This window comes from Balaenoptera ricei, unplaced genomic scaffold, assembly GCF_028023285.1.
Source record: "Balaenoptera ricei isolate mBalRic1 unplaced genomic scaffold, mBalRic1.hap2 scaffold_495, whole genome shotgun sequence".
NCBI lineage: Eukaryota > Metazoa > Chordata > Mammalia > Artiodactyla > Balaenopteridae > Balaenoptera > Balaenoptera ricei.
In genome coordinates, this window is record NW_026777681.1 from 100,160 (window position 1) to 127,457 (window position 27,298).

At 37.6% G+C, this 27,298-nt stretch overlaps 1 protein-coding gene across 1 annotated transcript in view; it reads left to right on the top strand.

Annotated features, from left to right (window-relative positions):
• The window catches only part of LOC132358888 (ELKS/Rab6-interacting/CAST family member 1-like), a 57,340-nt gene that overhangs the window by 20,411 nt on the left and 9,631 nt on the right, over window positions 1–27,298 (top strand). The window contains 2 exon segments of the mRNA XM_059912147.1: window positions 15,232–15,648; window positions 26,932–27,006. Coding sequence (XP_059768130.1) covers window positions 15,232–15,648; window positions 26,932–27,006 — 492 coding nt within the window.

Here is a 27,298-nt window from a genome sequence, read left to right on the forward strand (position 1 = left end):
AAAGAAAACAAGTAATTTGAGCACACTAACCAACTTTATTTTTCATGAAAAAAGAAAGCCCTTTGTGATTTTAATGCTGCTTAACTCTTTTCTTCACCGTTCATGCGGTTATAATCTTAAGCAAACAAACAATAATTTGCTATTATAAGGCTGTGGTGCTTCAATGGCAGTAATGGCACTGACCCTAGTACAATTTTCAGTAGATAAACAGAGCTAATTGATTTATAACCATTATTCTAATGAAATAATCATAAATAATAAGCTTCATGTTAGGGATTATGTTATCAAGTGTGTTGTTTTGTCCTTATTTCTCAAATATTTTACTTCGGTGAAGAATTCCAAGCTGTAAATGGTACAGATGAACTGGTTTTCAGGGCAGAAGTAGACACAGATGTAGAGAACAAACGTATGGGCACCAAGGGGGGAAAGTGGCGGGGAGGGTGGGTGGTGGTGGGATGAACTGGGAGATTGGGATTGACATGTATACACTAATATGTATAAAATAGATAACTAATAAGAACCTGCTGTATAAAAAAATAAAATAAACTTCAAAAATTCAAAAAAAGAAAAAAAATAGAATTACAAGCTGTAATCCAAATGAATTGAAGGGACTATTGAGACAATCCAGTCCTTGCTTTTTGAAAAAGACTTTAAGCTGCAGACCCCTTTTTTCAAATGAATATTATTCAGATATGAAAATAAAACTTATTATTTATTAATTAATTAATTTTTTTTGGCTGTGTTGGGTCTTCATTGCTGCGCACAGGCTTTCTCTAGTTGCGGCGAGCGGTGTGGGGCGCAGGCTTCTCATTGCGGTAGCCTCTCTTGTTGTGGAGCCGGGATCTAGAGCGCAGGCTCAGTAGTTGTGGTGCACGGGCTTAGTTGCTCTGCGGCATGTGGGATCTTCCCGGACCAGGGCTCGAACCCGTGTCCCCTGCATTGGCAGGTGGATTCCCAACCACGGTGCCACCAGGCAAGTGCCTAAAACTTATTTTAAGAAGTAAAATGAAAAAGAAGGCAAAGCTGTTCTGATTGAGACAGGACTGGGGAGCCCAGATGCCCCAGTGTGGCCCTGCCAGGCATTCCCTGAAGATGTTCTTTAGAACCCCTAGGGCTTCCCAGGGCTGGGTTCAGTAAGCCACTAACCAAACCTTTTGGTTTTACAAACAGGAGCAACAACAGTAACTGCCATTTATTGATAATTTACAGTGTGATAGGTGTTCTGTCTTACTGCTAATTATTATAATAACCCTGTAGATTCAGTTTCATAATGTTCATAGTATAGATTAATAAATTAAGGCTCAGAGTATTTAGTTAACTTCACTGAAGTCATCCTGATGGAACCAGGAATTGAACCCAGAGCCAGATCTTTCTTGGTCTGTGTTCTCCCCTTAGAGAAAGGGTCCTTATCAGCTTCTTTCAGTTTCTGTGACACTGTTTTCCTGATTTCTACCCACTTCTCTGACTGCTCCTCTTGTCTCCTTTGGCCGCCTCTTACCCTCTGCCTGCCATCTAATGTTGAATCAGTCCTATGACTATCTCCTCTTGCTGTGTTTTCTTTTCCTAGGGAGGCTCATTCACTGCCTTGGCCTCAGTTAACATCTGTGTATCAGAGCTTCCACACTTAACATCTTTAGCTCATATCATTCCTCTAAGCTCCAGACCCACATGCCCAGTTGCTCCCTCAAACCTTTTCTCAGCATCTCAAAAGCACATTACATTCAGCTCAAGATTTCCCCTCAATTCTGGTCCTTCCTTATTTTTTCCCATTTTTGTTTATGGTGCCACCAACTTGTCCATGGTGTTTAAGTCAGAAACTTCAGAATTTTCCTTGATTGCTTCACTCCCTCATTTCCCACCCTGCCAGTCAAATGCTGGTGATCTTTTTTCTCTGAAGTATTTCTGTAAGCCATCCATTTTCCCACCCCACAGCCACTGTCATAGTTTGGTCATGTCGCTGTTGGCTGACATTATTGCAGTGGTCTCCCAATTTTCCCCAGTCTTTCTGTTTCCCCCTGGTGTGCAGCCTCATTGCAGCCAGTCTGGGCTTTTGAAAGTGCCCATGTGATGTTTGAATCCTGGCTCCACCACTCACTAGTTATGTGAGCGTGGCAGGCTGCTAAGTCTTTCCAAACCTTAGTTTCCTCATCTGTAAAATGGTTATATAATTCTTACCTCATGTACTTGTTCTGAGAATTAAATGTGGTAGTAGGTGCCCGGCATCACTGTTAGTGATGATGGTAGAGATGACCATACTCTGCTCAAAACTTTTTCAGGGCTTCCTGTTGCCCTTAAAGTCCAAAACTCTTGTCACACTTCCTTGGTGCTCAGTCTCCTTAATCCCTCAAATGTGCTGTGCCCCCTCCTTCTTGAGGGTCTTCACCTAAGTAGTCTTCTCCTCACAGTAGAAGTGTTGTGTCTTTAAATAGTTAATGGAAGTTAACTCATTCTTCAGATCTCACCCAGCCCCCAAATCTTCTCTTATCTTTTACTACCTTGGATTTATAGCTTTTATCCCTGTTTGCAGTTATAATTGTGTATTTTTGTTGCTGTTGGGATTAATGACTCTCTTATCCACCGTTATCTGTCTTATCTACCTTTATATGGAGACAGACCATGTTTATTATACCCACCTGCCATAGTATCTCTGTCAGGGAGCTTAATGCCTGCTACTAACTAAAGATCTTTCTTCCCTCAGTGAGGGATTATACTTCAGTATTTTTTTCTGTTCTCCAATGTTTGGTTAAGTTTATTTTTCAACAGCACTGCCTCCTTTGTGGGCAGAATTGTCTGAAATGGACTCTTTCATGTTAATTACTAGTTCTTGTTCTTGATAGAGAGAACTCCCAAGGTAGCCGGAGCCCTCTCAGAATCTGTCATTCTTCTGGTATTGAAATAGGCTAGGGGTTCGTTTTTCCACCTAGGATAAAGTGCTGTTCTTGTGTTCCTGTAGGTTTTGTGTTTTTGTGGCACTTGCCTATACGTTGGGATTCATATTTTCTTTTGCTTAAGTCTGTATAAGAAATATGACATATTTTAGGTTCACTAACGTCATCAAATGTTCCTTTGTGAACCTCTCATTTAAGTTTTCTTGTTTTTGTTTAGATACCTTGGGTTAAGCAAGTAGGTTTATTTAAAAAGCCAATTTTCCTTATAATATGGGGATCAAAGAATGTGTTCTTAAAAGCTGTCAGAAAAAACGAATTATATAAGCATCTATCCCAATTCATAAGTTTAGTTTAAAAATATTTTAAACATTAGTAATGAATCAGGTATCCCTGTGTTACTTTTTTGTTTCTCAAATACCTGAGAGAAAAAAGAAGCCTGCTTATTTATTTATTTTCCAATAAATATGAAAAGGATAGAAAGGAAATTCTTGAAACTGTTGATTATTGTTGCTTTCAGATTTTCAGTGTCCTTATCTCTAAGATCATTTTTATAGGAATCTTTGACATCAAAATTTTTGGTACTGAGATTAAAGTAGTTGTATTTTGTGGGGATTCTCAGGGAAAGATGCCATTTTAGGAAGTAGGGTGAGCGGAGAGAAATTAGGATTCTTTCCAATCTTTTCTGTTTCTTCTCTCATTCCTTCTTTCAGAGAGAAAAGATCCTATAGATAGAATTATTGCTTTTTAAAAAAAATTCTCAAGCCTTACAACGATACTTGGGCTCTGCTAATTAAAGTAGCTTCATAAGTAATAACTTTCTTTGAAAACACTGTCTTTATTCCTTATGGATAGAATTGAATGCACAATCATTTAGCTTTTCTTTTCTTTTTTTTTTTTAAACTAACAACCCAATCCATTTCCACCAAAAATTTCCTTCTAGGAAAGTGGTTTTATGATTAATGGAAAGTGTTATATGATTAATGGTTCTGTAGATATGAAAGTTATAGGCTGGATATCTGCTCCCTTTTATCATCTGTGTCATGCATCTTGTTTATAGTAAATTGAAAAAGGTACATTTAAATGACCGGTAAGGTTGAAGACACGCTCTACTACCTGGCAGTTTCATTTCCGTGTGTCTTCTTGAGAGAAACTTTTGCACATGTGCACAAGGAGACAGGTAGATGTACATGTGCTTGTTGTAACAGTGATAACAGTGGAAAAACATCTAACTGTTCCTCAAGTAGGTGAGTGGATAAGTTGGTATTTATTCACAAAATGGAATGTGAGTACACAGTCCTTTCCTCCAAAATACTTAGGGCACATGTATGTTGGAATTTAGATGTTTTTCAGATTTTGAAAGGTAATCCAGTATATAAACTGTATATTGTGTAATACTCCCATTGGGATCTGGACAATACCCAGTCATCAAACATATTAAATCTGTAGCAAAACTTAGGAATATTCATATTAAATTGGATAAATAAATGGTAAATAGCCTCATAGCAGTTGAGTCAGGTTTTTCCATTAAGCTTGGAGAACAATTTAGTCTTTTTAAAGCTCTTTGGATTTTAGAATTTTGGATAAGGAATTGTGAAACCTGTATTATACAGTTCATAAAAGTGAATGAGCTAGAGTTATGTATATCAGTGTGGATAAATCTCAAACACGTTTTTAAAAAATTGAAGTATTGTTGACATATTATATTAGTTTCAATATTTTGCTATTGGGATACATTACAAAATGATCAACACACTGGGTCTGGTTAACATCCATCACCACACATAGTTACAAAGAACTTGTTTTTCTTGGGATGAGAACTTTTAAGATCTACTCTCTTAGCAACTTTCAAATATGTAATACAGTGTTATTAACTATAGTCACCATGCTGTACATTATATTCCCAGGACTTATTTATTTTTATAATTGGAAGTTTGTACCTTTTGACTCCCTTTACCCATTTCACCCACTCCCTGTCCCCCACCCCTGGCAACCACCAATCTGTTCTCTACCTGTGAGCTTGTGGTTCCACCCCCCCCCTCCGAAATGGTAAGATTTTATTTTTTTTTATGGCTGAATAATATCCCATTGTGTATATCTATACACATATGTGTATAGATATACACACCACATTTTCTTTATCCATTCATCCATTGATGGACACTTAGGTTGTTTCTATATCTTGGGTATTATAAATAATGCTGCAGTGAACATGGGGGTGCGGATATCTTTTCGAGTTAGTTATTTTTGTTTTCTTTGGATAAAAACTCAGAAGTGGAATTGCTGGATCTAATGGCAGTTCTATTTTTAATTTTTTGAGGAACCTCCATTACTGTTTCCTATAGTGGCTATACCAGTTTACATTCTCAGACACATTATGTTGAGTAACATGAGCAATTTGCAAAGAGAATCAAGAACAGATGACATCACTTCTGTGAATTTTAAATAAGCAACAGTGAGGGGTGGGGGAGAGAGAGAGAGATATCTGAAGCAAATAAGGCAAATTGTTGATGGTGATTTCCATACGTTGTTGTATATTTGAATGAGTCTCTGTAGCCTCGAGCTTCTGCTTTCTTCTCTAACCTTTTTAAGAATGCAGGGTTACAATTGAATTAGGTGATAGAGCATAATACATGTTGGGACTGGAAGTGTTCTTAAAGTCAACTAAATTATCCTTCTTTCTTTTAAGTGAAGTCATTCCTACTTGTTAAGAAATTATCTTGAATATTTATTTACTTTTCCCTTTTCTGACCTATATCTGTTACTTTTTTCTCTTTTAATATATTTATTTTTTGTTGGAGTATAGTTTACATACAGCAAAATACATGGATCTTCAGTATCATAGTTCCATGAGTTTTGACAAATGCCAGTAGTCGTATAATGCAGTCTTACGAAGATATAGAACATCTCCATCATCCCATAAGGTTCCCTTGAGCTCCTTCCCAATCCGTATTTTCCCTGCCCTGAACACATAGATAGTGTTCTAATTCCTTTCACTTTAGATTAGTTTTGCCTGCTCTAGAACCTCCTATACATGGAACCATATAGTCTGTACTCTGTTGTGTTTGGCTTCTTTTTTTGCTCAGTGTACTATATATTTTTTTTAAAGTTTATTCGTGTTGTTGCATGTATCCATAGTCATCCTAATATTGAGTAGTTTTCATTGCATGGATATTGCATAATCAATTTGTCCATTCTCCTGTTGATGGGGTTGTTTCCAGTTTTGGCTCTTATGAATAAAGCGGTTGTAAACATTTTTATACAGATGTGTTTGTGGCCATGTTTTTATTTCTCTTGCGGAAGTATCTAGGAGTGGAATCGCTGGGTCATAGGGTAAGTGCATGTTTAACTTTCCCCTAAAAGTATGCAGTGAGCTGAAGTGAAGTGAAAGATTTTGTGATCATAGACCTAAGTATTCAAATTGAAAATACAACGCGATGAGTAAATATGGATGTAGGAGATGAATGAAAATAATGGTAACACATGTATTTATTGGAGTTTATGTGATAAAATTGGTGAGAGTCGAGAAAACAAATGTATTTTCCTTTTAAATACCCTGTGAAGATCCCATATGGTTTTATTTCCTCTCAACGTGCTGCTAAAACATGAAGCAATCTTTTGTATTGTCTGTTTACTACCTAAATTGATTTTCAAAAAAATTTTATTAATTTTTAAAGATTTCTTTTATCTACTTAACATTTTTACAGAAGCATGTGCAAAAGAGTCTTTGATATGCCTTATTTGATGGTTGCCATGGAAAAATTAAGGAATTGTATACAAAGAAAATAATATTTATACCTTGGTGTTTTGCTTTTGAAACAATTATGATTTCTCCATAATAGTTTTTTTATTGTTATTTTATCCCCAGATGCTTCTTTAGTTTTATTTATCAAGATTCTCTTTCTCTCTCTCTTTTTTTTTAAGTAAATTTATTTATTTATTTATTTATGGCTGTGTTGGGTCCTCATTTCTGTGCGAGGGCTTTCTCTAGTTGCGGCGGGCGGGGGCCACTCTTCATCGCGGTGCGCGGGCCTCTCACTATCGCGGCCTCTCTTGTTGCGGAGCACAGGCTCCAGACGCGCAGGCTCAGTAGTTGTGGCTCACGGGCCCAGTTGCTCCGCGGCATGTGGGATCTTCCCAGACCAGGGCTCGAACCCGTGTCCCCTGCATTGGCAGGCAGATTCTCAACCACTGCGCCACCAGGGAAGCCCTCTCTCTCTTTTTAATGACACTTTTTAAAGATTTGTTCCTTGTAGAGAAATGCAGTTAAATTTTATATGTTGATCTTATATGCGCCAGGCTTGCTAAACTCTTTTTTTTTTTTGATATTTATTTATTTATTTGTTTTATTTTTGGCTGCGTCAGGTCTTAGTTGCTGCACGCGGGATATTCCTTGCAGCATGCAGGATCTTTCGTTGCAGTGCGTGGGCTCTGCTGGGCTCTGTAGTTGTGGCACGTGAGCTGAGTTGCCCCGTGGCATGTGGGATGCAGAACCCACGTCCTCTGCATTAGAAGGTGGATTCTTAACCACTGGACCACCAGGGAAGTCCCTTGCTGGACTCTTAATTATACAGATATTTTGTCTGTAATTTCTTCTGAGTTTTCATCCTACAATCTCTGTATAATGACTTTCTTGCTTTCTAATTCTTATACCTTTGGTTTCCTTCTCTTGTCTTAACTGCACTTGGTCTTAGTATCTCTAGAACAAAATACAACAGTGGACTGTTGTAGTCTTATCAGTTGCCTAGTGTAGATTTGATTTTTACAAGAAAGCCCATTATTAAAGAGGTAAGTCTTGAAAAAAAATGTGAGTAATTTGGTTGGTTTATTCTGGTTAGCTGATGTTCTTTGTATATGTTCTATGCTATTTTCTCCCCAAGACAATTATTTATGTAAATAATTTTGATGGGCTTCATTTCAGTTTAACACAGTTTAGTCATAGTGTGTGTGAAAGCATCTTAAACAATGGCAGTGTACAGGAGTGCTTTTCTGTAAGATTGTAAGGTCATGATCTCTTTGTACTCTCCCTCAATATCAGTCTTCCTTGCCTCTTCTCTTTCTCTGGAGGAAAATGGGGGGAAAAAAAGGAAAAAGGAATTCTGTAGCTTCTGGAAAGCTTTGGGCACACAGTGACTTCAGTGTTGACATAGCTCTGTGGGACACAGACATTAGCCCGTTAGCTTTATGCCATGTCCTGCAGCTGAATGTCAGCAGGGACCACCCCCCCTCCCCGCCTCACAGTCAAGCTGCTGCCTCCGGTGTGTGTTTATTCAGCTGAATCCACTCCCAGTTGTAACATTGCCAGGGTTAGCTCTTAACATGTTCACAGCTGATTGGTATCGCTTAACTCCTCTTTCTTTACCCTTCTTTCTTCACCCTTCTTCTTGATTTATATACTAGTATTTCAGGGACTAAATCTGGGAATTTTGTTAACCTCATTGACGTCTGTTGCAGGTGCTTGAAACTTTTGGGCTGTAGAGCATGAAGAAAGAAGTGAGGTTGATACTTAAAATGCTGCTAGACTGAACAGTACCTTTATGGTCCCTTGTATTTAATTCTGCCTTTGCTTTGTTAGTACTGAGCATTCTCAAGTTAAACACTATGGAAATGGTTACTATAGGATCCCTCTGCTGGTTGATTTTACTTTTAAGGTTAAAAAAATTTTTTATTTTGATGTTATTTTTTAATGGAATGACGTCTTCAATCCTGACATTGCTTAGGATGATATTTTTACTACTGTAATATCTGGTTTGGGATATTATCTTTTCTTCTTTCTGTACTTTTCTTCCTCCACCCATTCCTTCCTCTCTAGTTCTGCCTTTTGTTCAGTTTGAGAGTCAGACAGGCTTTCTAGAGGAGGTAATGCCTGATCTAAGGATGAAAGGACAGGTAGGATTTAGCTGGGAGTGAAAGTGAGGGAACGGGTAGAGGATATTCTTTATTTATTTATATTTATATTTTTATTTATTTATTTATTTATTTATTTAACATCTTTATTGGAGTGTAATTGCTTTACAATGGTGTGTTTCTGCTTTATAACAAAGTGAATCAGTTATACATATACCTATACTCTTTAAGTAGAGGCTAAGGGGTAAGTAAATGGTATGGGAGTTTGGGTAACTGAAAGCTATTTGGAATTTCTAGAACTTGTACTAAAATCAGTTTATTGTCACTTGAGTTGTTGTCTTGATGAGCACACAATAATAGAATGTATTATGACCTCGGGACTTCCCCATTTTGATAGTATTTTTGTTTATTCTTTAATTTCTCCTCTGGGTTATGCTGGCATAAAGGCAGATGTTCTTTTTTCTCTCCTGGATTCAGTAGCAGAGAGTAGCTGCTAGGAATCTGGAATAATTGCTTGTTCATTTTCTTGACTCTGACATCTGTTTTAGAGGAGAATAAGCTCAAAGTAGCATTCATTTAAACAATTTAATCTATCCATTTGAATTCTGGTGTGGTTGTTTCTTGCACTGTAGTATGTCTCTTGCTGGTGTTTATTTAGATCAGTCTGAGAACTTGGTTTTGGTTTAATATTTGAGAGTTTACAGTGTGCTTTGCTGCACAGAAAATAAATCCTTGTCAGCAACTGAAAGAATCAACGGAAAGAATACTAGACTAATGATCAGACGAAATGAACTACCTTAGGGGCTCTTCCTTTGTCTCAGTCTTGGAGATTCAGACTCATTAAAAAACTTTGAGTTTCTTCTAAAATGATAGAAATTAGAATACTTTCTTTTCATATTAAAGATTCATGAATCCAAATCATAGTGATCTTATAGAATCTGAACTTCATTTGAGTATGTTGCATATATAATAAGTGCTTTTATGTGTCCCATTTCTCGTTCTTGAATATTCTTAATTTAAAAGTTATAATAAGGTATAGTGCTGGTTTGTGAGTGTGTATATATAGCTATTAAGTTTTACCACTTTGTAAGCTCTGTTTTTGGATAAGAACTCTATCCTACACTTTTGGTGTATGTTGTATATAGTATTAAAAGTATAAAAGATTCTTGTTGACAGTTAATTATTTGAAAATGCTTCTCTTCACTTCAGATCAAACACAAATAAATCCAGAGTGTATAATTAACATTTTTTAAAAATTAGGATTGCATTTAGTATTTTGGCCAGTTTGTATTTGAGATAGAATTTTTTGTGTGTTAGCTGGTAAGGAACTAATTGTTACAGAATAAGAGTAATTCTCTCTGTTATAGGGGAAAGATAAAATTTTCCAGGGACTTGATTTGCATCTACTATCCAGTAGCCATTTACTTTCAAAATAATGCGTGAAAATTTGTTTTTGTCAATCTTTCATCAAAAATTTATTGAGCACTTACTATACCAAACACTGTGCCGTGCCCTAGAGTAAAAAGATGAAAGTCCCAAGTTCTAGAAAGTTTTTCTTGAAGACAGATACAAAGAAATAAATTGCAGATTGGGCTGGTAAGTGCTCTTCTTAGGGACACATACGGTACAGCACAGATCAGAACATCACAAAGCCTGAGGATCGACTTGGGTGATGTTAGTAAGAATTATTATAAACTCTTTTGCATCTTGCATTGATAAAGTTTCCTCAATGTATGTATTTACATGTTTCAGAAAAAAAATCGTTCTTAATTTAACATAATAAGATGCAGTACTGGTATTTTTTCTAATGGTTATCTTGACAAATAGTGCATTGAACTCTCTGGGATACAGTATACTGTTTGTGATGATGACCATTTTCATGTATCCATAATATTCTTTTTCTGTAACTAAAAATAGCTCTAGACTCCTTGGTTCTGTCATTTTAGAAATCAGGATAAACTGGATCAAAGCGTTCTCTTGTTCAGAGAAACTAATGGAAGTTTTGCCTCAGAAGAGCTTCTGATATTTGTCTAAAATATATGAAGCATTGTTGTGATGTTTTGTTGTTTTTGAGATGTATTTTTCTAAAAAATGATCATAAACCCTATCAGAGATTTAAGAATTTTCATTCTATTGTTCACAACATCCTACCATTTCATTGAGATAACAGCCTGGTGTAATTTTAGCACAATCCTTGGACTAAATTTTAAGCAGTTATTCTTCCAGTCTTCCAGCTCAAGCTGAGTGTTAGAGTGAGCAGAAGTAGACTAGTGAGTGTTGGTGTACAATTTGGCATGTGAGAAGTGTGAGATCATTTTGGAGAGTGTCATGAGCAGAATTCCCAAATAGAAATTTTCCTAATATCTGACAACTGAGATTGTCCTGCTAAATTCAGCATGTGTTTTTGGTCGGTCATGGTAAATGTCTGTGATATGTGCAGATATGCTCCCTTTATCTTCAGTATGAATGTGCTAGAGAAAGAGCAGCCTGGCTTATTGCCTGCTGCTGCTTTCTTCTCCCAGGGGAGTTGGCAGGAATTTTAGTAAAGTGAATCTAGCTTGAATGTAGCCTAAAGAAGGGGTGCTGATTCCCATTTCAATGGAGAAAATTGCTGTGTAGCCTTCTTGGCTACCAATCAGAGCATCATTTTAATTCTGTATTCTAGTAAAATGGGTGCAAGCAGAGCTGAAGAAGCAGGGCACATTAGTCGTTGTATTTTCTTTCTTCACCAAAACAGTGCTTGCCATTCTAGTATAATCACAAGTGCTAAAGTGTATGCGAGACTGTTAGCTGTCGTCAACATCTGTTTCTCCTGATTTGAATGAATTTGGTGATGAGTGTCCAGGAAAGGAGGGACAGTTGTACCTAGAAATCAGTTTCATTGTTGAATTTAACTTCTGATATTTCCCTGTGGGATAAGCTTGCTCAGAATTTATTTGGATTATATGACTTCCAAAGGTAAAGAATGAAACTGGAGGTTGATTATAGGCTTCAGAGAATTAGCGTTTTGACACATCTTTTTATGAAGGATTTTGAACTCCAACAACTGTTGAGAATCTTTACAGCATGATGCGGGTAGTTAAATTTATTTAAAGAATCATATTCATGAATTCAAATACCTGATAATTTTATTGTAAATTTATTTTTCATAAGAAAAAGCCAGTGCTTTTGGAGAGTTTGAAGACTGCCATAATTGAAAGTTCACTACTTGCTAAGCATAATACCAAAACCAGAAACTATAAAAGAAGAGGTTCTTATCTTTGCACTAAAAAAATTCTGTATTTAAGTTGCCATAAACTATGTTAAAAGAAAAATGACAGATTTGGAAATATATTTGTAACATGTACAGCAGGCAAAAGGTTGTTTTCCAAATATAAAAAGATCTTAAAGTGGATTAGGAGAAAGGTTAAATGTCCCCAAAACAAAATGAGCAAAGAACAAGAACAGATGAGTCACAAAGGAAGGAATACAAAGCGCCTGTAGATATGTGAATAGATATTCAGTCTTACTTGTAATCAAAGGAAAGCCCAAAAAAGAAAGAGAAGAAAGAAAATACCCAGTTGTCAAAGGTATAGGAAAGTGCTCAGACATCATTTGGTGGAAGTTTAAATCTGTACAGACCCTTTTAGAGATCATTTGTTGTGTGTATTAAAATCATAACTGCATACCCTCTGATCCAGGAATTCCACCTTTCAGAATTTATCTCCAGGAAAAATTTGGATAAATGTGCAGAGATATACATGTGAAGGTGCCTGTTATAATAGTGGAAAATGAGAACCAAACTAAATATTTATCAATAGTTATAAGTAAATTATTTAATATCAACACGTTGGAATTCTGTGGCAGGCATATTTTTTCCCCAGTGTTTAAAATCGTTGTAAAATACAGCTTACATTCACCATGTTAAATTTACCATCTTAACCAATTTTCAGGTGTACAGTTCATAAGGTACATTCATACTGTTGTGCAGCCATCACCACCATCCATCTCCACAACTCTTCATCCTGTAAGACTGAATCTCTGCACCCATCAAACAGTCACTCCCTGTCTCCCGTCTCCTGTCTCCCCAGCCCCTAGCAACCACTCTTGTGCTTCCTGTCTCTGTGAGGTAGACTGCTCTAGGGACCTCATGTAAGTGGACTCGTGTAATATTTGTCTTTTGTGACGGGCTTATTTCATTTGGCATAGTGTCCATCCATGTTGCAGCGTGTGTCAGCATTTCCTTCCTTTTTGAGGCTGAAAAATATCATTAGGCATTTTTTTTAATTTAATTTTTGGGTGGGTAGTACATACATTTAGTTCAAATTCAAGAGGAGGGAGGGTTAGGAGGAGAGAAAGATGGGAAGTGGCTGGGAAGTGACTGCAGATGTATATGGGATTTCTCTTAAGGGGTGATGGCAGTGTTCTAGAATTAGATAGTAGTGATCAATGTATAATTTTTAATATGCTGAAAACTGCTGACTTACACACTTTAAAGTGGTAAACTTTATGGCATGTGTGAATTATGTCTCAATAAAGCTATTATTAAAAAATTTTCAATGTCAGTTACACTTCAGTTAAAAAAATTTTTATGGGGAATAGAATAAAGTTTTCTTACGTGTTGTCCCCCAGTGATTCCAGTTCGTTCCTCCCTTCCTCCCTTCTTGCCTTCCTCTGTTCCCCCAAATAACCATTAATTATTACTTGTGTAACATTACAGAAGTATTTTTATTTCTTATGATATTTTTTATTTATAGTAAATAGTAAATATTTATTGTTCCCTCCCTTTTAACCAAAGTGGTAGCAAATTGAACACAGCCAAGCAGGCATCTCTGAAGTCTTTTCTCTTATTTTTAAAGGTAAAAATGTCCCTTTTAATTGATTACTTGCTTACTGTAGGGGATTTAGATAGTACAAAAAAGTATGAAGAAAAATGTAAAATCTACCCATACCCAGATACTGGTAATTGTTTGCATCCTTTTAGACTTTTCTCTGCATGTTTATACTTTTTAAAAATTAGAATCACAGTCATCCTATACTTGCTATTATATATCTGCTTTTTTACTCTTAATATGTTGTAACTGTAGTTTTTATCAGTAACTATAAATCTACATTTAAAAAAATTGATGCATAGTATTAAACTCGGTGGACATTTCTCATTTACTTAACTCATCACCTATTAATATCCATTTAGGTTGTTTCTAATTTTGTCGCTGGTGTAAACAACAGTGAGCGTCTTTGTACACTTGCCAGATCGTTTCCTTGAGATATTTACTGCTGTTTTGCAGTTTGCCAAAAATTTTAAACAATGTCTGTTTTAACATATATGCCACAAAGATTTCAATGATATTATTAGCTCTGTGAAAAGATGGTGCAGGCATTTATAGCCTCACTTTAAATATGAGGAATCTGAAACCCAGAAAGATGGCAATGTGTTCCAAATTAGGTTGCTCTTTAGTGTGAAAGCTGGAACTAAAACTCCTGTCTTCTGATTGTGGGTTAGTTTCCTTCCACTGCGGCACACTGCCAGACCTTGAATACCTTGAATACAAAGGGTGATTTTCTGTTGTTGCTTCTTCATTTCTAAAAACATGATTCTTGATGTAACTTCCTTTTAGGTTCTTTGTATAATGTTCTAGAATTTATCCATTCAGATTAAAGGTTCATATACCTTCGTTAGGGATACAGGCTAAAGATATACCCTCTGGAACATTTTACTAGCTTATCTGCACTAACATTTTCATTTAATTACTCAAATTACTCACTTATATTGTTATCTTCTTCTGTATAAATAGCACACACAGCCTCAGTTTTTTGTGTTTTGTTTTTTGTTTTTAAAGCTTCAAGTTATCTAATTACCTTTGGGTACTAGCTTCAGTGAGCTGCAAGAATTGCTTTAATTCGAATGCCAGCTCTGTTACTTACTGTGTGATCTTGGGGTGAGTTATTTAAGTCTCTGTATGCCCGGTGTCATCATCAATAAAATTCAAATAATAGTACATGTGTTATAGTGAGGATTAAATGAATTAACACATAAGGAGTGCTAAGCACATTCTGGCATGCACTCATATGTTTATTATTTAATGTGCTAACTTAATTGTAAAGCACTTAAAAGTCATTTTGTATTTTGCCATCCTTTGTGTTTTTTGGTGAAATTTTTTGTATGATGTGTCCGTATTCCTATAGGTTTCCCCTGCCTTTCCCCACTCCTCACCTTCAGTTCTGTGTAATACCTTCTGTTAATCTTGAACAGTGTCTTTATTTAGTCAAGCAAAGTGAGGAGCTGCCAGACTGACCTTGTTTCCTGTTGGTAATAAACACAAATTAAATTACTGACATTTTACAGATTATCTCAATCAGTTTTAAAGACAGTGTAAAACAGAATAATGTGAATCCTCATTTGCTAAATGCAGGGTTCTGAGAGCTGTGGTAGCTGCTTTCTCATTGCCCGTAGTCTGCTTTGTTTCTGCTACTTGAGGAGGAAAGCTCATTTGGGTTTTCTTTTTTGTCTTTATACCAGCACATGCAAATGACAGTCCAGGCTCTCCAGGATGAATTGCGGATCCAGAGGGACCTGAACCAGCTGTTTCAACAGGATAGTAACAGTAGGACTGGTGAGCCTTGCGTGGCAGAGCTGACGGAGGAGAACTTTCAGAGGCTGCACACTGAGCATGAGCGGCAGGCCAAGGAGCTGTTCCTCCTTCGAAAGACTCTGGAGGAGATGGAGCTGCGGATTGAGACTCAGAAGCAAACCCTGAACGCTCGGGACGAATCCATCAAGAAGCTTCTGGAGATGTTGCAGAGCAAGGGGCTTTCTGCTAAGGCTACTGAGGAGGACCATGAGAGAACAAGGAGACTGGCAGAGGCAGAGATGCATGTCCACCACCTCGAAAGCCTTTTGGAGCAGAAGGAAAAAGAGAACGCTCTGTTGAGAGAGGTGAGTGGCCACTTTCTCAGTTGTTATGACTGTCTTTTTTTCCTGATTAGTCAGCATTTTGACCTAGATAAATTTATATGCTCTCCTGAGCTAGTGCAAGGGAATTTCTTCTTTCTTACCTAAGTTCTGCACTGATTTCTGTTCTGATTTGCTGTCTTGTATGGGATGACATTGGCTGGCATGTATACTGGTTTAATACCTTTCTGGGGTTTTTTTTCCCCCTCCTGATTTCTGTAGACTCATTTTGTTGCTAGAGGGGCACAGAATTTTCTTGATATGTTCCTCATCTATTGATTTGTTCATAGAGACACACACAACAAAACCAGAATTAAAGTAGCTAACTACTGCTCAATTTTAAAATATTAATAATTGAAAGTAAGCGATTCCCTCAGTTTCGGTGTGCTTATAAAGTCCTAGGCAGCAGTAATGGATGTTTGCCCTGTGGTTTCCATGGGAACTGTTGCCTTGCTGTAAAAGATCCGTGATAAAAATTATATGCTGCCCTGGAGGCACAGCTAGAGGGAATGACACAGAGGTATGCTGTCACTTATTTTTAGAGAGGAAACTGAGACTTTAGCTGACCACTGTGTCTACTGATAATTTTTCACTTTTCTATGTAATGCTTCATTTTAAGAAAGCTTAAGTGAATAATTCATCTTACACTGAATTAAAAAAAAATGACAGCTCTACTTCTCTATATGAGGTCAGAGTCTTCAGATAATTTTCACATTTGGATAGGGGGAAAAAAAATCTCAGAACTATTTTAGTGCCAGTCTGAATAATCCCTTTTTAAATGAAGGGTGAGGAAGGCGGTTAAAAGCAGCAAAACAGCGACTTCCCCTGATGATGGCGACGGTCTGTATCTGCTCTCTGCAATATGGTAGCCACTGGCTGCGTGTGACAGTTGAGCAGTTGAAATGTGGTTAGTGTGACTGAGGAACTGAAATTTAAATTTTATTTAAATATAACTAAAATTAAATTTAATTAATCAAATTTAAATTTAAGTATCTCTGTGTAGGTAGTGGCTACTGTGTTAGGTAGTGCAGCGATGCATAATGCATGATGCGGGTAATGTTACCCGCTTTTCTTAATAATTTGTCTTGAACATCCTTCTTTGTCAGTACATGTAGAGTTTTGTAATTTCAGTTGAATTTATAATGTTCTGTTGCATTTGTTTATATTTCTTACTGTTGAAAATTTAGACTACTATTAATTTTTCATTATTATAAAACTGTGCTGCACTGAATATCCCTAACCATATATCCCTGTACATTAATTTTTTTCTTTAGCATAAATTTCCGGAAATGAATTTGCTCAGGGTGTGTACGTTTTCAAAACTCTGAATATCAGTCTTGTCTCCCAGAGTGATTGGACCAGTTTATCCTCCCAGAAGCATATACTGTATTTTTACGGTTAATCTGCAGCTATGTGCATTACAATCTTCAAATTACTGGACTGTATTGTTTTAGAAAATTTTCTATCAACTACTGTGTTGTAGGCACCATCCTGAGTTTCTTTCATTTTACTTTCAAGAGTTTATATTTTAATGAGGTAACCTGGAGCCTGGCCATAGAACATTGTAAGAGAAGGTGTAATCATCTCAGATAGCATGCAGCATGAAAACCCTACCAGCATCGTGATGAACTTTGAATGTTACGTTTTTACTCCTTCTGTTCTGAATATTTCAACCTGTGCCCATTTATTTTTGAGTTTTGGAGTTAATAAATAGTGAATAGTTAAGGATTATGGAAAGCCACAGTGTTATTCTGGCAGAGAACAACCAGCAATATGGTGAATTTGAACAAGTAGTAGGAAAAAACATGAATTTAAGACTAATTTTGAAGTAACAAGCTCTACAAATATTAAGTCCCACTTCTGAACATAAAGTGGAAAGAAATGTAGGCCTTGTTAGTTGTATCAATACACAATTCCAGTTGCCATTAGTAATGTAGCGTCATCTTACAGGAAACACAGTCCTATGGATTAAAATTATTTAAGAGCAAGTAGAAGTGATTGCTTCATGAACACATGTTTAGAATGCTGGTTCTCCTTTCTTTTTCTCCTACTTGCCTTCAAGACTTAGCTCAAATTGCAGTTCTTCTGTGAAGTCTTCCTTGTGCAGCTCTATACATATACGTAGATGAGCCAGTAATATTATAGTATACTTCCATGTGTGTTTCTTCATTGTTCACTTAATTTTTTGCACCAAGGATGTGTGTATATATATATATGAAATTTTATCTTGTCAGTGTCTTAACAAATGCACAGTGGGTACTCAAGAAATGTTGGTTGAATAAGTTGAAATGTAGGGAAAGAAGTTTAAGCCTGGAGCTTACAGAAAGAAGGATAGCTTTTCCAATTCTTTTTTCTCCAGTGTGACCACTGGATACTAAAACCTAACGAAGGTTAGAAAACAAACTAAAACCCCAAACCAGTTTTGCTTATGAGTTTAGGTATAGAAGTTGTAAATAAGATATTGGCAGATAAAATCAGCATTATGATAAAAGGATAATATTCTGACCAAAAGGAGTTTCTTCTAGGAATCCAGAATGGCTCAATATGTCATTCACAGTTATAATTTGTAATAGGTGAAAGGAAAAGATAACCTCGTAGTGTTTGATAGCTATCTCAAAGACGTTAGATAAAATGTTAGACACTTTGAAAACTAAACCAAATGAACTAAAAATAAGAATGGAATGATACCTTTATAGCATGATTTAAATAAAACAACTCAGTAAATATGTATTATAAACATATTTTAAACTAGTAGCCAGAATTGTGCTTACTCTGACGTATACTAAGACGCATCCATTAAAGTTAGGGAGAGGCAAAGATACTGTTCATCAGTATTTACATTATTCTGGAAGTGTTAGGCAGTGCTGTTAGATAAGGAAAATGGAATAAATAATATCAGTAACGGTAATGGAAAGGATAGGGCTAAATTTTCATTACAGTGTAGATGGGAACATTAATATAAAGATGCTGCTTTCCCCCAACTCTGTGAATTTAGTGTAATCCCAATAGGAATATTCTTGACACGTGCCCAAATGATGTTGCAGTTTCTTTGCAAGGAGAACGGTGCGGGAACACTTGTTTAAGCAGCTCATGATATATGTGTTTTAAACCCAGTGATATTAAAATCTGTGGTACTGGCACAGTAATAGATAGCTAGATTGATGAGACAGAATAGAACCAGAAATAATATAGTTTTAAGCATATGATACATGTTTGGGAATAATCGCCATCTATTTGGAAAACAGTACATAGTTACATCAAATTAAGTTCTAGATGAAATAAAGAGCTACTTGTTAAAAAATAACAACACTAGAAGAGAATGTAAGAAAAAGGTTTTAATACAATCTTGAGACAGGAAAGAATCTTTTATTGCCATAGCAAGAGGCTTAAACCATTAAATTTGTGTATGTTAGAAAATACAGGTAACAGAAGCTAAAATGGTAATTTGGAGTAAAGCTTTGTAACATGTGGCTTGACTGTTTTGTTTCCAGAGTGACAAGGTGCTAGAGGCACTCGGCACAGCCTTTCTTTGCTCATTACTCAACAAACATCCATTGAGCTTCTAGAATGTATGTGACCCTGGGATACACGCTGGGTATACATTTTTCATGTCAGAACACATGGTCTGTGCCCTCCTAGAACTTAAAAATCTGGTGAGAGACAATAAACATAATTATGAGAGGAAATAAATTAGTTGAGTCTAATTATGTTGGGAGAGGGGATAAACAGGGTAAGTAAGCATCTTTGAGGAGGTGCCCTTTAAGGGAGATCTGAAGAAAGTTGAAAGAGTCTTGCTGAGCATTTGGGTAAAATCATTTCATGAAGAAGGTTAACAGTTTCAAAGGCCGGATGAGAAGTTTTCAGGAGACAGCAAGGAGACTAGAGGACAAAAGCATATTGTCTAAGGGGAAAACAGGCATGAGATGAGAGGTTGAAGAGGTAGCCAGGGCCAGAGTCATTCATTGCATTCATCAGATATTTATTGGACACTAACCCATGTGCAGAGCACAAGGAAATATAGTAGCAGTGAACAAAACAAAAATCCATGCCCTCTAGGAGACAAAGCACTTGCCTTCAGGATCCCTGCAGGTAATGCAACAATTTTATTCAAAGTGCAAGAGAAAACTGCACCAATGTTTAATCGAGGGAGTGATCTAGTTTAGCTTTTAAAATCTACTCTGGCTGTGTTGAGAATAAATGGGGGAGGGAAAATTACGAGTGAACAAGGAAGTCTGATAAAGAACAACTCTAGGTTGGGTGAGTGGTGACTTGAAATGGCTATTGTGCATTATATCACTAGTGTGTCAAGAAAGGCAGAAAGAATTGAGAGCTGGCAACACTGGGATATCCATAGATTTTATTATTATTGGATTATTGTCCATCTTTTAAAAAAGCGGGTTTTCATCAGTTCCAGGACTCATAGTTTTTCCCATCTCAACAGTATGAAATTGAGTTAATAAGTCTTATCCTTGATGGCATCTTAAAATCTCTGTCAGCAAGGCCACAGTCCTGCTTGATTTGTTTGCCTGTGTACTCACAAACAGTTAACAGCTGCTCATTTTAGTCAATGTTGTGAGTATTGTTGCTATTTCTCATGTTAACTTTAGCTGTTGTTCAGTATGTCTTCAGTGATATTATGCTGTGAACCAGCATTGAAACAGTTATTGGTATGGAGAAAGTTATAAAACAGTTCAAAATGATATATGATTAAACTTTATGGTTAAATAAGTAAAAAAGGGTCTTGCAATCAATATAAAATAAAAATTCTGAATGATAGAAGCTTGGGTCATGGTTTATTTGGAGGCATTTCCTTCTTTTCTTTCCAGCACATTAAACAGTGGTTTACCTTACAATCAGTGGCATCTTAGATTTGATGAAATACAGTAACATTAAAATGGCACTCATATCCAGGAACATTTGTGATTAGTTTTCCATTTTGTTTATGAACATGATTCTGGAGATAGCAGGTAAATAATTCCCCCAAATAAAAGCCAAAGAAGAAAAACAAAAATTAAATTAAGCATTGTATTTTCTGTTTGTACTGAAATTACATTGTTACGTGACTTATTGTTAGATTTTGTATTGTTTACTGGAGTGCCTTTCCTTTGATGGATAGAAGCGTGAAGACATCTGTTGGACACATACTGAACTACAGTCAAGACGTGGTTAGTGCCTGGGGCCAGGCGTATGGAGTTTTAACAGGCTTTACAGGTGATTCTGTGATACACCAAAGTTTGGTTCTCAGTCTGTTGGCAGAACATACCTGAATTGGCTATGGAATTTTTGGATCGGCTGTCCATATGCATACCAAGCATTGTCTATAGGCTGAATAAATATTTCAGTTCTATACGTGCTCCTGTTTTTTTGAAATGTAGATCCTATTGTGATGAATAAAATAATTTGTTGGGAATTCCCTGGCGGTCCAGTCTTTAGGATTCCGTGCTTCCACTGCAGGGGCCACGGGTTCGATTCCTGGTCGGGGAACTAAGATCCGCATGATGCACGACATGGCCAAAAAAAACACAAAAAACAGAAATTAAAATACTAATTTGTTTTAAAACATTTACACGTATGTTAATTTTGGTCTCTATAATATTTTAGTCAACAAACCTTGTTTAGTGCAACTGCTCTCATGTTAAGATTTGCAGCAGTGTTTGAGGTTTAAAAGCCCTACTCTTAATCTACGGATTCAATGCAATCCCTGTCAAACTACCACTGGCATTTTTCACAGAACTAGAACAAAAAATTTCACAATTTGTATGGAAACACAAAAGACCCCGAATAGCCAAAGCAATCTTGAGAACGAAAAATGGAGCTGGAGGAATCAGGCTCCCTGACTTCAGACAATACTACAAAGCTACAGTAATCAAGACAGCATGGTACTGGCACAGAAACAGAGATTTAGATCAATGGAACAGGATAGAAAGCCCAGAGATAAACCCACGCACATATGGTCACCTTATCTTTGATAAAGGAGGCAAGAATATACAGTGGAGAAAAGACAGCCTCTTCAATAAGTGGTGCTGGGAAAACTGGACAGGTACATGTAAAAGAATGAAATTAGAACACTGCCTAACACCATACACAAAAATAAAAAAATGGATTAAAGACTTAAGTGTAAGGCCAGACACTATCAAACTCTTAGAGGAAAACAGAGGCAGAACGCTCTATGACATAAATCACAGCAAGATCCTTTTTGACCCACCTCCTAGAGAAATGGAAATAAAAACACAAATAAACAAATGGGACCTAATGAAACTTCAAAGCTTTTGCACAGCAAAGGAAACCATAAACAAGATGAGAAGACAACCCTCAGAATGGGAGAAAATATTTGCAAATGAAGCAACTGACAAAGGATTAAACTCCAGAATTTACAAGCAGCTCATGCAGCTCAATATCAAAAAAACAAACAACCCAATCCAAAAATGGGCAGAAGACCTAAATAGACATTTCTCAAAGAAGATATACAGATTGCCAACAAACACATGAAAGAATGCTCAACATCATTAATCATTAGAGAAATGCAAATCAAAACTACAATGAGATATCATCTCACACCAGTCAGAATGGCCATCATCAAAAAATCTACAAACGATAAATGCTGGAGAGGGTGTGGAGAAAAGGGAACCCTCTTGCACTGTTGGTGGGAATGTAAATTGATACAGCCACTATGGAGCACAGTATGGAGGTTCCTTAAAAAACTAAAAATAGAACTACCATACAACCCAGCAATCCCACTACTGGGCATATACCCTGAGGAAACCATAATTCAAAAAGAGTCATGTACCAAAATGTTCATTGCAGCTCTATTTACAATAGCCAGGACATGGAAGTAACCTAAGTGTCCATCAACAGATGAATGGCTAAAGAAGATGTGGCACATATATACAGTGGAATATTAACTCAGCCATAAAAAGAAATGAAATTGAGTTATCTGTAGTGAGGTGGATGGACCTAGAGTCTGTCATACAGAGTGAAGTAAGTCAGAAAGAGAAAAACAAATACAGTATGCTAACACATATATATGGAATCTAAGAAGAAAAAAAAAAAGGTCGTGAAGAACCTAGTGGCAAGACTGGAATAAAGACACAGACCTACTAGAGAATGGACTTGAGGATATGGGGAGGGGGAAGGGTAAGCTGTGACAAAGTGAGAGAGTGGCATGGACATATATACACTACCAAACGTAAAATAGATAGCTAGTGGGAAGCAGCCGCATAGCACAGGGAGATCAGCTTGGTGCTTTGTGACCACCTAGAGAGGTGGGATAGGGAGGGTGGGAGGGAGGGAGATGCAAGAGGGAAGAGATATAGGAACATATGTATATGTATATCTGATTCACTTTGTTATAAAGCAGAAACTAACACCATTGTAAAGCAATTATACTCCAATAAAGATGTTAAAAAAAAAAGGTGTCAGATATGGGGATATATGTATATGTATAGCTGATTCACTTTGTTATAAAGCAGAAACTAACACACCATTGTAAAGCAATTATACTCCAATAAAGATGTTTGAAAAAAAAAAAAAAGCCCTATTCTTTAACTAGGTTCTAGGCTAGGAATTTTGGCTCTAACATGTCTGAGGAATGCCCATCTGTATCTTTGGCAGTTGTCAGGTAAGAGCAGAGGAGGTTAGGGGGAAGAAAAGAGAAATAAACATATATAGAAAAAAAATAGAAACCTTGGACAAAGAGTAGGAAGAATTCAAAAAGAAAAAAGGTCCCTAGTTAGTTTTCCCTTTCCTAGTGATTTTGGAAAGTGTGAACAGTTGCATCGCATAACTTACTGATTCAGGTTATCCTTCCTCATCTTTTTTTTTTTGTTGTGTCATTTGTACCTCATTTCCATTTTGACAGGAAGATATGTTTTCTCAGAAGCATGCTGTTACTTGAGATGGTAAAGGGTCAAAGTGCAGTGCTGTCTGACAACGGCGGAGTTGAGGTACAGGAGGAGCAGTGAGGGTTCCTTCTTCACTTCTCCGGTGTGGAGTACAGTAAGCCCAGAACTTGTGTGGAGGATTGAAATCTGCTGAAGGGACGTCTAGCCTTGAACCAAGGGTGCTGGAGGCTAAAACCTGAAACTTGAAAGAAAGAAATTTCAGACATAAGTACTACTTTTCAGTCACAAATGCTCCTTTCTCTCAGTTGTGTAAGTAAATGTTGACTTACTTTTAAAAAGAAAGAAACTACTAACAACGGAGAAATTTTGTTCCTAACTTGTTTGTTTTCTTTCTCTAGTCATTATTCTTTATTAAATCAGTGGGAGGAACCGAACACATTTTCTACCGTGTACCACAGTTGACAGTATAACAAGATCCAGATAATTCTACCTGTATGAATCTCTGGGCTTTCTTTAATTTGTGTAGAGTGAAAATTTTCAGGCTAAAAAGAGCAAAATAAAGCAAGCACTAGCACATTCGACTTCTTACATTTGTCTGAATGGTACATTCTTTTTTATTCGCAGAGTCCTCTCCCTTTATTAACGGTGCAGGAGTCAGAGGCTCGATGTGCTCTCTGGGAAAGGGGAGTTGGTCAGCCCACTGACTGCAGGAGGTGTTCATAATGAGCTTTAATGCGCAGGCCTTTGAATGGAGATCTGTTAGGACTGATAGGTTTTACAAGCTCTTAACAGGAAAGCTTTATGCCTGCGAATGGTTTAAAGTGCACCCTAGTTCCTTAGCAGAGGAGGATTTTTTTTTATTCAAATGGATTTCTTTCCTTATATATCGCTGATATGCTTGCTAGAGTTTAAAATGAAATTGTAATAGTTTCACTGGAAAGCATTTGGAAATTTCCCTAATATCTGTGTGCCCAATTTATCACCTGTTTACAGTGTAGGGAGTAGATTCAGTGTGGACAGACTGGAGGCTGGGGGGTAACTGATGAGTTTGTTGTTTTAATGCAGGTGAGAGGTGATTATGGCCTGAACTAATGTGTTCAGATTTTGTCCTGGATTAATGTGTTCTGCATTTTACTGTCTTAATGAAGTGTTTTATCTTGCAGGGGTTAATTGTGGATTAACTCGATCCTTAACGAGACTTGCTTTTACACTCTGTTGGCTCTAGTCTAGGTAGCCTTCCCTCTAGGGCTAGACTGTCTCTACTCCTAAGACATGGCCTTTCTGGTGTCTCTGCTCAGTGCCTCTGATGTTCTCTCCACTCTGGCTCTTTGGAGCTTGAATTCTTCCCAGCCCCATGTGCGTTCAGGTAGTTGCTCAACTCATAGCTCTCTGGTAGTTGTTCTTTGACACTGTGGAGTCTTTCCCTGTACATGCAGGCTTAGTATTTGGTCAAAGACTCCAGGGGACCCCTGTCAGATCAGACACTGCTGCTTTTCTGGCTAGCTTCTTCCTCTGTGTCATTCTGCTCTGCACATTTCTCCTGTCTTTGGGACTCTTACCCACTGATCTGTCTTCTGAGCTCTGCGGGACTGCTGTTTTCTGTTTGGTCTTCCTCTCCCTGCATCACATATTGGATAGCAAGTCCGGACCATAACCTTGTTAGTTTCTCTTCTCTCAAGGATCATACTCCTGTGCTGCTTGTTTTCCAGCGTCTGAAAACAGTTGCTTTATGCATTTTTGTCTAATTTTAACATAGTTTATGACAGGAGGGCTAGTCTTCTATCTGTTATGATCAGATTGTGTTGACCTTGTAGAGGGTGAGAAGTAAATAGGAAACTCGTTGAAGGATTGAAAACAGACTATTGCCGTGATTTGTTGATGCTTTATCTAGAGTACACCATTGCTTTCTTTAAAATGGACAGAGGAAATGAAAGGAAACTTAACTCGAGGCTGTTGTAGTAATCTAGGCTTAAACTAGACTGGAACTGGAGTGAAATGATAAATTCAAGAAGTCTTTTGAAGCTGGAACAATTAGGACCTGCTCTAGAAGGTGGTAGGAAGTGAAGATGTGGGAGGAATGAAGGGAGACACTGTGCTGTTTGGCTTGAACCACCGGGAGGGTAATGCCATTTAAGGAGATGGGCAAGACTCATCAGTCTTCAGAGGAGGGGCTAGGTTAAAGAGGAGAAAATCACGAGTTTTGTTTTGGATGAAATAAGTTTGAGTGACCTAGTAAACATCTATATACATGTCAAATGGGCAGAGCAGAGGGCAGGGCTAGAATTTCACCAGCACTGTTCAGATGGAAAATATCCATCTGTATTCTCTGCCATCGCTAGGGGCTGTACCAGGGTACTCTGGAAGTACTGGCTGACTCAGAGACATTCCCAGAATCTGACAAGAAAATAGCCTGAGGAGGTCTGGTAACTTCAGGGTGATCCTTGAAGACCCGAACTGTGATATTCTGCCATCTCCTTCCTTCCTTTCTGATCCTGAACGCACTGACATTTGGATTGAAAAAAATAGCTATGTTTTTCTGCCATTTGCTACCTGTAGACTGTTTGGGAAACTTGTTCAGCAGTCTTACCTTCTTTTTTTATCTGATTGTAGCCCCTCTGGAGAGAGATTTCCATCGTAGGTAGCCCGGTGGTTGTTGCTCTGGGGGAGGATGCTGTGCAAAGGAGGTTGTCCACACAAATGCTTTCAGTTGTTTTGTGCAGTGCGGACTGTGGCTACTTTGATTCCTCCTTTTTCTTTTTTTTTAAATAAATTTATTTCTTTTTGGCTGTGTTGGGTCTTCGTTGCAGTGCGCGGGCTTCTCATTGCGGTGGCCTTTCTTGTTGCGGAGCACGGGCTCTAGGCACGCAGGCTTCAGTAGTTGTGGCTCATGGGCTCTAGAGCGCAGGCTCACTAGTTGTGGTGCACGGGCTTAGTTGCTCTGCGGCATGTGGGGTCTTCCCGGACCAGGGCTCGAACCCATGTCCCCTGCATCGGCAGGCGGATTCCTCACCACTGCGCCACCAGGGAAGTCCTGATTTCTCCTTTTAAAAAGGGACTCTTTCTAATCCCCTTTTTGGATTGTTTGGAGTTCTGATAATATGTCTTGGAGTCCTGTGGAAGAGTGACACACAACGTGGGGATGTGCCAGAGCTTCACCTCTTGTGGCGGCTGGGGTCTGTGTGACTTACCGTGTATAACCAGGTGTGCAGAGACGGGGACCCTCCTGTACCCCTTAGCCTGAATGCAGTCTGTGTGCTCCCTGGTCCACAGGGAAAGGTCAGGAAGACAGAAAGTGGATCAGAGTCTTACAAGGCCGGGGTAGTCATCTTTGCATGTAACTACTACTCCCTCGCCTCTCCACTCCCCTCTTGAAAAAATGAGAGTGAAAAGGAGGGCACTTACTCTCTTTTTTGCTTCTCTTGTATAGGAGATGCATCGGAGATTTGAGAATGCCCCCGATTCTGCCAAAACTAAAGCTCTGCAAACTGTTATCGAAATGAAGGTAAGTGAGAACTTCCTAAGGAATCTTATGTGTCATTTCACATTTTAATGTGTGAGTTTAAGAAAGTGGTATGTAATAATAGTTCACTCATTTTGTAGACTGAGAAGAAATAGTAAGACTTAATGAAAATGACACATTAAAAGAACTTCAGTTTCGTTTCCTCTTGTCCAGCATTTCTTGGAGTCAGCTGTTCTCAAACCTTTTGATATCAGGGCCCCTTATTCTCTTAAAATGACTCATTTCATTTGTTTTTAAGAAAATGTCCGCCAAATACCAAGTTTGTGTGTCAGTT